Source organism: Lycorma delicatula, chromosome 7 (assembly GCF_047948215.1).
Source record: "Lycorma delicatula isolate Av1 chromosome 7, ASM4794821v1, whole genome shotgun sequence".
Taxonomy (NCBI): domain Eukaryota; kingdom Metazoa; phylum Arthropoda; class Insecta; order Hemiptera; family Fulgoridae; genus Lycorma; species Lycorma delicatula.
Genome location: NC_134461.1, coordinates 73,845,670 through 73,858,842, shown reverse-complemented (window position 1 = coordinate 73,858,842; position 13,173 = coordinate 73,845,670). Strand labels below are relative to the sequence as shown.

General features: G+C 29.6%; 1 protein-coding gene across 1 annotated transcript in view; it reads left to right on the top strand.

The window, feature by feature from the left end:
- Positions 1 to 12,844, top strand: part of LOC142327515 (uncharacterized) — a 156,420-nt gene extending 143,576 nt beyond the window's left edge. Inside the window, exon 6 of the mRNA XM_075370641.1 lies at positions 12,367 to 12,844. Within this exon, the coding sequence (XP_075226756.1) occupies positions 12,367 to 12,449 (83 nt within the window). The 3' untranslated portion in view covers positions 12,450 to 12,844. The remainder of the gene's footprint in view (positions 1 to 12,366) is intronic.
- Positions 12,845 to 13,173: the final 329 nt, after the last annotated feature.

The following is a 13,173-nucleotide window of genomic DNA, read 5'->3' as shown; positions in this document are numbered from 1 at the left end:
ATTAGAGAAAAAATACGCAGAATAGAAATTCATATGAATGCAAAAAATAAACGATAGCATATGTTTTAGGCAGAATAACGAAAAACTTATTGAAAGTATGAAATAATTCTGGAGATGAAAGAGGGAAATTCAGAAGAGAAGGAATTACAGTGATATTTGCGTGATCCTCTGCAGACCTATTCGGAAAAAAGCATATATAAATTATATAAAATTATTTAAAGTATTGGTAATAAAAAATAAATCTTTGTTGGAAAATGAATGTTTAGAACGTTACTTAGAAGTCAGATATAATTTTTACCAAACATCAGTTACGTTCATAAAAAAAACAAAAATCATTTCTTCTAAAATATAAAGTGTTTGTTTTTTATGGACAATAGTTTTTAAGCTAGCCAAAATTAATTTATAAAGAGGAGAAATATATGATAAATGAAGCATACTACCGGGTAAACAGAAAAAAAATTATCCGATGGGAGTTTCATTTACATTTTTTTCAGCTTTATCACACCAAAGACATTGTATCGTAAACTCGGATGATAGAAGCACATTACACGCACACAGTATGAAGGATAAGAAAAATGGACAAATGGTGAGAAAGGATATCTTTGTTGTGGAAACATTTCCACAGTACAAGATAACCCCCCTTTAATGAAACTGATTTCTAAATTCGTCTACAGGTCCTTTGAAGAACAGGACAAGTTTTAAGCAACAGGTAATTATCAGTTTACTATTTTTAGTTTTTATTTTTTTAAAGAAAATAACCAGCTACCTGAAAACATTATAGAGTTACTAACGAAAAATTTCATCTATTCCACCTCTATTATCAGCCTGAATTAAAAACCATTTTTCAAATCGTTCAACTAGAAAGCATATCAATATGTTTCCTTCATGAATGTAAAGGTACAGAGGTGGGCTTTTCTATTATCTCTTTGGAAAAATCGATTTTACTTTTATAAAATAAATAAAATGAAATGAAATTAATTCACTCAATAATTCATTCAAAATATAAATACAATCCTCACAACTGGGTATTATTTTTTTATAGAAATTAACAATATCGTATTGCCAATCATGTACCTTGCCTGCTTTATACAATTTTAAATGTGGATTTACTTTAGTAATTGAAGATGAAGGTGAACAATTATCACAAATTTTTTCTTGAAGGTTAGGATCGGCATCAGGAAGGTTAGAAATAGGCTGACCGTAAATTTGTTTCCATGGAACTTTATTTTTTTTTAAATCTCTGCGTTTTCTAGGCATTTTAACTATAGACACACAGAGCATTTACAAACTCACTCTACGAAAAGCTAACCAATATACAAATCCCAAGGAAAAACAATAGATTATCAACTGTTATAAATAAATAAAAATCTACAAAGAATTCAGGTTAGCCAACTTAAGATTACAAAAACATCAGAAATAAAGATAATCCCCCTAAATCTTATTTATTGCTAGAACTACGCTGTACGAGCCGGAATTGGAATTTTTCGAAAAAATTTAAGGTATCATCATGTTTTACATGTTATTTTAAAGAACAAATTCTACTGTATGATAATCCGTAAAAAACAAAAATTGTTTTTTCAAAAACCTTTTTGCAAGTGATTCCCATACATTACACTTTTTTTTGGGTAGTCGCGTAAAAATGTGATATCGTGTATATAATAACATGCTAAATGACAAATAGCATGAACAGAACATATAAATTGGCTTAAACTGTTTTAGTAATTAACTAGACATTTGTTTACATAATGTAACAAATCAAAGATTTTTCCGTTAAATGATATATCAGATAGTGTGCTTTTTATTTTTAGTTCTAAAATCATAAAAATTGATTAATAATCGTTAAATTCTAATTATCAAATTATAATACGATAAAATAATAAATATCTATCACCTAGATATCAATTTTCATATGACAAATTTTACTTATTACAAAAATTTTTTACTTTATTCGGAATAAAGAAAAAACTGAATATTTTTATTCACAACGTTATGTAGACAACAAATCGATTTGACAACAGCACACGTTACATCTAGAGAGTACAAAAAGTTTATTACAGAGATGAAATCCCAAAGCAAATCTTTTTAATTAAAAGATATAGACTATGTTATGTTTATTGCATTAATTTTTCCCCCTATAAACTGATTATTAATGTCAAACAAAAACAAGGCCTTCATGTATTACCTTATGGTTATATAATAATATATAATGAGAATGTATTATCGAATTTACACTGTTTATGTGCACTATTTATAAAAAAACAAAAATTCCCTTAGGAATGTTTTTTTCCGTATCACATACAAAATAATAACAAATTTTACAAAAATAATCCCCATGGATGATTCCCATCAACTCTTTTTTATCCATGATTCATATAGCTGTAGCATTGGCTTTGAATAAAAATAAAAAAAAAAACATTAAAAAATAAAACCGCTCGAGTACGTCATTGATTAGTTATGATGTTACATTTTTAATTAATTTATTGATGGTGTTATATATATATATTTATAATTAAAAACCTTTGTAATGCAGTACTGATTAATATTTAAGCAATATACATAACCTACAAAACCTATAAAATAAGTTTTACAAAAATTGAACAAAATGAAAATACCGTGCCACATTTTTATTAACGTGATAAAAATTTACAACACATAAAAAGATAAATACCTGAAGAATGTATAACAAACTTTTAATTTGAAAAACCACTTATTGTAAGCGATATTTAATAAATTCTTTCAGTAAATTTAATAAACTAAAATATTTTCTTTTTATTTAAAAAATCTGATATGGACACCACATTCCTTGTACGCCTATTAAATTACACATACACATTTTTTGCTGCACTTCATTTAAACTTATTTCATTTGAAAATGTGATAGGATCCTCCAATTTTTTAATGAAACGGACAGTTAAGAAACTGCTAAAATATTAATTTTTATTAACATCAAATATTTATACAATTATTAATTTAACAATCATTCCTGAAATATTAGGATACAGTAAAGTCTCTTTATTTACTATAAATAAATGTAAGTCTTTTATCTATCTAATACTATGTTTTCTTAAATTATTATAATGTAACCATCAACAAAATGAAAACAAAAACAAGTAATCAGATGTTTCACCAAATCTGATGTGGACATCAATTGACTTACTTGTACGCCTATTAAATTACATATACACTTTTTTTTTTAAGTGAAAATTACATAAAATTTTATGTTTTAATAACTTCTGATTTTTTCATATCTTTTTTTTTATTGTTATTATTGAAATATTATTTATTATATTTTTTTTTTTACAATCAGAGGATAATAATTAATAATAAATCAATATAAAATAAATAAATAAATATGAAATCTGATTTGAAACGATGTGCCTTCCCTTTATAAAATCCAAATATTTCATTAATTAAAAATTCTATAAATCTGAAACCAATGAAAAAAAGTAACACTTATAATACATCGTTGAAAAGCTCTCAATGAGGGCTTATTATTGGAGTTAAGAAAAACTCCAAAATCCACATTCTTTTAGATTTTGGGCTTTTTTGGACACTTTTGGTTCAATCGATTGCAACAAAAAGGGGAGGTACACAATTACTAGATGTTAAAACAATCCTAAATCCAAAATTTCAACATCCTACGCTACGAATAATTGTTGAGTTATGCGAAATACATACGTACGTACAGACGTCATGCTGAAACTAGTTAAAATGGATTCAGGGATGGTCAAAATGGATATTTCCGTGGAAATCTGAAAACTGAAATTTTTTGCTATCACAATACTTTACTTCGTTCAAGGAATTAAAAAAAGAAGGAAAATTTCTATTCTACTCAGAGGAAATATAATAGTGTAGAATTAACTACAAAGACAGAGAGAAAAATCATATGGAAAATCTAGGCAATAAAATGTTGGTATATATACGTTGATTTGTTTACATTCGCGTAATATTGCTTGCTCATAAACTTGATGGCGTCCTGTTCGGGAAGAGATTGTGGATAATAGCTTTGAACTTCTTGACGCTAGTGATTAATGGCGATTAATGGCGGTGAAAAGACTGAAGCTACATAAGGTACTCGGGCCAGATGGCATTCCAGCCGAGATAATCAGAATATTAGCAGAGAGGATGCCTGCAGAGCTTCTTAATATCATGAATAAGATCCTGAGAGATGGTTGTATTCCAATGCAATGGAAAGAGTCCGGGTTGGCCCTTATCAAGAAACCGGGGACCGATGACTTACAAGTAGCATATAGACCTATATGCATGATTAATAACATCTGCAAACTCCTAGAGAGATTGTTGGAATTGCGGCTGAAAAATGCGATTGAAGAACATGGTGGCCTTTCTAACGCACAATTTGGTTTCCGTAAGGGGCGTTCTACGGTGGGTGCTGTTAAGACAGTTATGCGTCTGGTGGACGAAGCGGCATCGGGTACTTGGCGCACCAGGAAGATACCAATTGTGATATTGCTTGATGTGAGCAATGCTTTTAATTCGCTGAAATGGGATGCGATCCTACAAGCGTTGAGAGATAAGGATATTCCTGGATACCTAAGAAGAATTATCCAGAATTACCTGCAGGATAGGTTTGTTGTTTGTCACCAGGGTAGATCCTGCTTCCGCTTCAAAGTGACGTGTGGAGTGCCTCAAGGCTCTGTCTTGGGGCCACTCCTTTGGAATCTGGTCTATGACGGAATTCTCGGGCTGAGTTATCCTCTGGGTGTTTTCCCAGTGGCTTTTGCCGACGACCTGGCCTTGGTTGTTACTGGAAAAACTGAAGTAGAGGTATCGGAGAAGGCAAACGCAGCGATACGAATGGCAGAAGTCTGGATGTCTACTAAAGGCTTAAAACTTTCGCACGGTAAAACAAAATACGTAGTCATGACAGGTCGTAGGAGAATATCTGACATCCTAATTCGAGTAGGGGGTAATCTTGTCCAGCAACAGACTTCAGCCAAATATTTAGGGATCTGGCTTGACAAGAGGAGGAATTTTACGGCACACGTGAATGAAATACGTAAACGAGCTGAATGCACGGTCAAAAATCTTAGCAGATTACTCGGTAATATGACAGGATCCAGAACTGCGAAGCGTAAGATTTACTCTCACGTAGTTAATTCCATCTTACTTTACGGTATACAAGTCTGAGAAAGAGCTCTGCGTGCCGACAAGAACAGAAGAGCCCTTGAAGGAATTCAACGGCGCATGTGCTTAAGAGTGATATGCGCATATTCTTCAGTCTCCACCGAGGTAGTACTCGTAATTGCAGGAGTTCCTCCGCTTAAACAACTGGCGGAGATGCGAGTGAGTATAGCATGTGGACAACCTTCTAAAGAAGGATATGAAGAGATGCTGCGTAATTGGCAACATCGTTGGGATGTAGCCAACACGGGACGATGGACACATCGTTTGATACCTTTGATCCGACCGTGGATAGAAAGGAAGTTCGGGGACATAAATTACTGGATAACGCAATTTTTTACAGGGCATGGGTCGTTCAGGTCCTATTTATGTGCGAGACTAAGGGTAGATAACAACAACTGTCCATACTGTGGGGCTTATGATTCCCCTGAACATGTAGTATTTGAATGTAACCGTTGGACTGAAAGCAGGCAATCCTGTGTAAGACGTATAGGGCCATTATCTACGGAGAATGTGGTGGATAAAATGCTACTTAACGAGGATAACTTTAATGTGATCTCGTCGTTTATAACCGCAGTTATAAAGAAGAAAGATGAGGAAGCTCGTCAAGAAGAAACCGCTCGCTGATGACGGCTTGTCGTAGGTGGAATTTCCACCTACGAAATAAAAGAGTTAACCGGTGAACTGACCTGCCGCGTGCCGGACATACAGCCGGCGGGCGGGGAGGCGAGCTAGAGTAAAGGTCACTCCTCTGGCGCGAGTCAAACTTGATTGTAGATCCGTTCCAGAGGAGTAGGTGGAATAAAAAAAAAAAAAAAAAAACTTGATGGCGTATATGGCTCCTTTGTTAGCGCATAGGGAGTTCTTATAAGAATTCAATCGAATGAAAAATTCATTGAAAACATATAACTTAGGATATTTAATTAGTTATAAACCTTTATTAGGAGATAGAAAATTATTTTTAGAAAAACCGAATTTAAATCGATTAATATGTTAAAAAGTGACAGGAGAACGAGTAATATAGTTTCTGATCGATTAACATTCATCCAAGTTGGCGGCCATCCGTCAAAAATAAAAATGTCTACGATTATATCTGCATCAGCTGGTGTTAATAAACCACAATTTTCCTAAGAACAATGCTTTTTAATATTTAAAGGAATAAGGAACCCGGATAGGATACAACTTGGATAACAGTCCTCTAATTTTAATTATTTATATTTTTTAATTATATTTATTTTAACGATTTCAATCAAATTTCTTAAAATTCTTCATGAATGTCCCATAGTATGTTGTCATGAACTAAAAAATGTAAAAATTTCACGGAAGAAATTCCATTACCAAGTGATAGAAAATAAAAAATCCTTTCCTAAATACTGAATGAAAGTATAAAAATAATCCATACAACGTAAGGGCCTTTAGTTTAAAAACGTTCCACTTAAAATTCATTTAATTATATTTAAACATTACTGAACTTAAATAATAAACTAGTTTAAGAAATGTAGCATTTAATGTAGCAAAAATTCAAATGGTTTAAATTTTTACAAATAAGTTGTCCCAAAGTGGTTTTTATAAAAATTTAAATAAAGAAAGAAAAGAAGAAAATCACGGTACCTGATGCGAAATTCTCTAGAAAAAAAATGAATGTAGGAGTTATAAATTGTGTTTCATCTAAAGAAAATAATGTATTTTTACAGAGATATATTTTTTAAATCATTTTACTTTTTGTAAATTTTTTTATGCTTCAATTAATTCGCACTTATTCATTATTATTTTCCAAATTTATACAAAGAGTATGATAAGTCATTTATCTAAATTTCATTTCATTTGTTAACGAAAAAATATATATATGTTTATGTATATTTTGAGTATATATTTTTACAATTTTTCGTATGTAAATTTTGCATACAGATATTTTTTCCAAAATTATATATATATATATATATGTATATAAATAAATAAATATATATATATATATATATATATATATATACATATATATATATATATATATTATTTTTTTTCAAACCCTTTTTCTTAATTTATAACGTAAGATCTTTAAAATCATTACCTGGAACTATTTTACTAAAATTTCATGTAATCACATTATCAAATGAAGTTCCTATTAATATTTATGTATATTAATATATATTAAATGATATCTAAACACATTATATGATTTTATAAAATACCATCTTTTTCGTTATTTATTTTATAGGTTTTAAACAATTTTGATTTTTTTATATTAAAAAAATATTATGTATCTTCCAACATTTTCTTTTTAACCTTGATGTAATCTTTCTTACTTCTCTAGGTGAGATCAATCATTTGGTATTACTTCATGAAAAAGTCAGAAGCCATTCAATGATTACAAAGCAAAAAAATAAAATGAAACAGAGATATAATTTACTAAGCGTACTCAAGAAACAAATAAATTTTATTTATGATTTAAAAACTGGCCTAAGTTTAGAAATATAATAAATTAATTAAATACTATAACTTACTTGTAATTGTTGTTTATTTATTTTAAATCATTATAAAATTTTAAAGTTTAAAGATTGAAGAGCTGAATTTTGACTTAAGTTTAATTTATCAGATTTTTTAATGCATTTTTCTCTCAGATGTCAGAATTTTTATATATCATCTAATTTTAAGCGATTTAATTAGAAGATATTAATTTCTATTGTAAAAAGAAGTGACAACAAAGTTGTTATACATACTTTCTTAGCATTGATTATTTATTTTTGCATAGTGGAAAAATAATGATACATGAAAAATGTAACCTAAGATTTCTTTTTTGGGGAGGGGTAATTTGTGATGAAGCTTTAATTATATATTTAAATAAACTAAAAATATTTTTAAAAATTAAAAAAAAAAGTATTTATGAAAAAGGGGAATTTCCGTCAGACTTCAAAAAAAGTGTTATAGTAATGATACCAAAGAAAGCAGGGGCATATAAATGTGAAGAATACAGAACAATTAGTTTAACTAGTCATGCATCAAAAATCTTAACTAGAATTCTATACAGAAGAATTGAGAGGAGAGTGGAGGAAGTGTTAGGAGAAGACCAATTTGGTTTCAGGAAAAGTATAGGGACAAGGGAAGCAATTTTAGGCCTCAGATTAATAGTAGAAGGAAGATTAAAGAAAAACAAACTAACATACTTGGCGTTTATAGACCTAGAAAAGGCATTCGATAACGTAGACTGGAATAAAATGTTCAGCATTTAAAAAAAATTAGGGTTCAAATACAGAGATAGAAGAACAATTGCTAACATGTACAGGAACCAAACAGCAACAGTAACAATTGAAGAACATAAGAAAGGGAGTCCGACAAGGATGTTCCCTATCTCCGTTACTTTTTAATCTTTACATGGAACTATCAGTTAATGATGTTAAAGAACAATTTAGATTCGGAGTAACAGTACAAGGTGAAAAGATAAAGATGCTACGATTTTCTGATGATATAGTAATTCTAGCCGAGAGTAAAAAGGATTTATAAGAAACAATGAACGGCATAGATGAAGTCCTACGCAAGAACTATCGCATGAAAATAAACAAGAACAAAACAAAAGTAATGAAATGTAGTAGAAATAACAAAGATGGACCACTGAATGTGAAAATAGGAGGAGAAAAGATTATGGAGGTAGACGAATTTTGTTATTTGGGAAGTAGAATTACTAAAGATGGACGAAGCAGGAGCGATATAAAATGCCGAATAGCACAAGCTAAACGAACCTTCAGTAAGAAGTATAATTATTTTACATCAAAAATTAATTAAAATGTCAGGAAAAGATTTTTGAAAGTGTATGTTTGGTGTGTCGCTTTATATGGAAGTGAAACTTGGACAATCGGAGTATCTGAGAAGAAAAGATTAGAAGCTTTTGAAATGTGGTGCTATGGAGAATGTTAAAAATCAGATGGGTGGATAAAGTGACAAATGAAGAGGTATTGCGGCAAATAGATGAAGAAAGAAGCATTTGGAAAAATATAGTTAAAAGAAGAGAGAGACTTATAGGCCACATACTAAGGCATCCTGGAATAGTCGCTTTAATATTGGAAGGACAGGTAGAAGGGAAAAATTGTGTAGGCAGGCTACGTTTGGAATATGTAAAACAAATTGTTAGGGATGCAGGATGTAGAGGGTATACTGAAATGAAACGCCTAGCACTAGATAGGGAATCTTGGAGAGCTGCATCAAGCCAGTCAAATGACTGAAGACAAAAAAAACCTCAAAACTACTTCCAAGAGCATGTTTTGTTTTTTATACGTTTACTATGTTACATAGAAGAAAGTAAAACATCCCAATGATAAATATATAACTAATAAAAGGTTTCCTGAAATCCCTTTTTTTGGGAATGGGGGTGAATTATGATGGAATTTTATTGTTATTATTATTATTAAAAGTTAATTATATTTGAACTTCCACGACTTAATCTTAAATCTTTAATAAAGGAGAAAAAATTTAAAAATCGTCAATTTTAAATTTTATCGGCTCTCGCATCACTGATATTGCCCCCAAACATATTTATTTTTCCCCACCTGCACTATTATTAATACTAGGAAGACATAACAAAAATATTGTTAAAAAATGTTATAAATAAAAAGATTTTTTTTTTTTCAATTTTTGAGGAAGGGAAAAATTTTGGGGCAAGGGTTTTTTAGAAATGGTAAGATAATTGTTCACTCATGAACTAAGTGAACTTAATATAAATTGGGATATGTTTGTAAAATTTTGAGAAAATTGATCCCAAAGAAATTATTTACCCCACCCTTGAAGGTATTGATCCCAAAATTTTACCAAAAGTTGCCCAATATACAAGCAGGAATATAAAAATTCTAATAAATTTTGATGTAGGGATAATTCTTCGCATTTAGCTCTACTCCTGAAAATCTTTTTTTTTAAATTTAAAGCCCAAATATGATTCATGATGGAAGAAGTTTTTTTGCTTAGAAAATTAAAAATTTGTTAAGTATTTGTTTCAATCATGTTAAGATAGGAAGTGCGCTATTTTGAGTTATTTTTATTTTAGTCAGTCGTAAAAGAAAAATCTTTTTCCTGTGTGTTTTTCCAACGTACATTGAGTGGAAATTAAATATGCTCTTCATCAAATTGACCTACATTGATTTTATTTTTATATTACCGATGAAGCTGCTCGGGTGATTCGTTGTAAAATTTCTTCAGATAACATAAATAGAAAAGTATTTAAAAGAAAATATGTAATAATAAACTTTAAAGAGGTTAAAAAACAATTTTCATTGTTTAATAGCGGATTATTTTAACTTAATGGTGTATAGCCAGATAACATATTAATATTACAGTATCTTCTAGAAAACTCATTGGAAAAGTTAGGATATATAAACAATTTACATTTTCGTTCCCCGTCCCTCACCACCACAAAAAAATTAACTAATGCTTGAACAGAAACATATTTTGTTGATTGACATTTCCTTTCTTGTTTTTTCTTAAAGCCCAGATTTTAGAAGGTGTGTCAATATGATTAAAAAAGTAGTATTTGGTAGTAACATAAAATAAAACTAATAAAAGAATAACTGAATAAAAGCAATATGGATTCGTTGGGAGTTACTCAGTAACAAACCAAAACGTTATTGTTGAGTTGTGATTGAACGTGTTTCGTTTCGTTTCGTTTATCGGAATAAATAGTTGTCAGAAACATAATGATTCTTTATATAGAGGAATAATTTTTCTGTCTTTTACGTCTTTTTCGAAGGAGAGAAAAGTGTACTGATTTAGTGAAGCATAAGTTTTCAGAAAAATATCAAAATACTGCTATCCCTTAATGTAGTTCGAACTCTTATCGAAAAGTTTCGGGCGACAGGCATTGCTGAAGACGTTAATCAAAGTGAAAGACCACCAAAACTAAATGAACAGAAGCTGCTTGATATTTCGAATGCTCTGGCCGAAAGTTCATCAAAATCAATGCTTAAGTTAGTACAGCAAGAAGGTATCGGATTTCCTACCGTACATAAAGCTGTAAGAAAAGAACTGAAAATTTTCTCCAACAAAGTTATGTATGTTCAAGAACTGAAACCAGATCATGTCAAAAGATTAAATTACTGTCGATAGCTTGAACGTTTTATTGACTAAAATTCCGTAGGTATCCTCGACATTACATTTTCTTACAAATGAAGCGTGCTTTCTTCTGGGATATATACCCATAAATATACGACTGTGGTCGTCAACTAACCCCCATGAATTACACGAAGTGAAAATTGGAGTCTGAGTGAGTAGAACGCGTATTGTGGATCTAATCTTTTCTGAAAATATAGTTAATAGTGATCGTTATTGTGATGTTTTCACAAACATTATCAGTCAGTTAACATAAGTGGAAATCTATTACGGTTGATTCCACAAGATGGCGCCACAAGGAACACAGATAACAGGTCAATGATTTTTTTTAAGAAATGTCTTTGGTCAACGAACAAATCATTTTGATGGGTTTTGGTGGCCTGCACGATCGTCCGATCTGACTCCTCCCTAGATTATTTTCTATGGAGGATATCACAACAGATAACGGATGATTGACGAACTATTAACATCAATAACAATATACTTACGAGATATTTCCGTAAATCAACTTATTAAAGTGTTTGAAAACAAATTGAAACGTGTGCATTGATGTTGGAGGAGATCATTTTCAACACTTTTTATAAACTATTTCAGTTATTGTAATTTCCGTTTCTATAAAATAATAGAATAAAAATACAAAATAATAATTAAGAAAGTTTCCTCATTATACTTCCATAATTCCATTGTACAGCAACCGCTTTCCGACCGCACTGTATAAGAAATCCATTTATATCTCATTTTCTGAATTTTGTTTTGTGAGGCTTCAACTTGTGTCTCACTCCATGAATTGCTGAGTGGTCCAGATTTAACTCTCACTTTCTTTTAATTATAATTACACAGAATTTAAGATAGAATGAAATGTTGTATAGGAAATGTATAGACTGAGAAGATAATTGGTAAAAAAAACATTTTTAATAGTGTAGTTAAGTACTGCTGTTTTGTTTTTACAGTAAACCTATGAATATGTACATATATAATTTAATGTAATTATTTTTTTAATTTCTTTTAGTTTTGTTAATTAAATGTTTAAATGGTATTTTTAATTCACATGACTTTTTAATAAAATTTATTTTTATAATATACATTAGAATATAAATCTTTAAGAAATAAAAACAAAATAATGTTTTATTTGTTTCAGGTGCAATGATAAATGGAACTTCGCATAATATCACAGCTGTGATTTTGTTATTTTTACTATTTATTACAAGGAAAGTGTTGTAAAATAGAATTTCGTTAATTTGGGCACTGCCAAATTGATATTGTTCGATTACTGTGATATTAGGCTATGTTCAAGTTTAAAGTGATCCGGTTAAAGATGAAGCAGATGTTTATGTAATAAATTAATTGAAAAAAAGTTTAAATAAGTAATTATAATTAATTAATATATACTAATTAACTAAATGTGACTTAATATTAAAATAATAATAACAATACTAATAATTGAAATAATAAAGTAAAATTACGGTGGTGTAACGTTAAATCGTAAGTGGATCGAGTTATGAATATTATAAATGCATTTTTAATAATTCAAATTTTACAAACCATCAGTATTTTTAATTTAATAAAAATATTTCACCGTAAAAATCTTTATTTAAAAATCTTACTATTCTTACTTGAACACCATTATAACGGTAATACTTTTTTATTACAATGAAAAAAAAACCTTTCATTATTGATTGCTTATAAAAATAAGATAAACCACTCAAATTCATTTTTATTGTTATTATCGCTAATATTTTTTATAAAATGTACGTCAAGAAAGTAAACCCGTACTTTACGTAATCAAACTATATTCTAAAGTGGTTTTCTCTAAAAAAAAAAAAACAATAAAAATTAAATTTTATAAATAAAATATGGTTTTACTCTAAATCTACATATCAAAAGGGAATTTAATAGAATAAATAAATAACTTAGATCTAAAACTCGTTGTACGTTAATACTATAC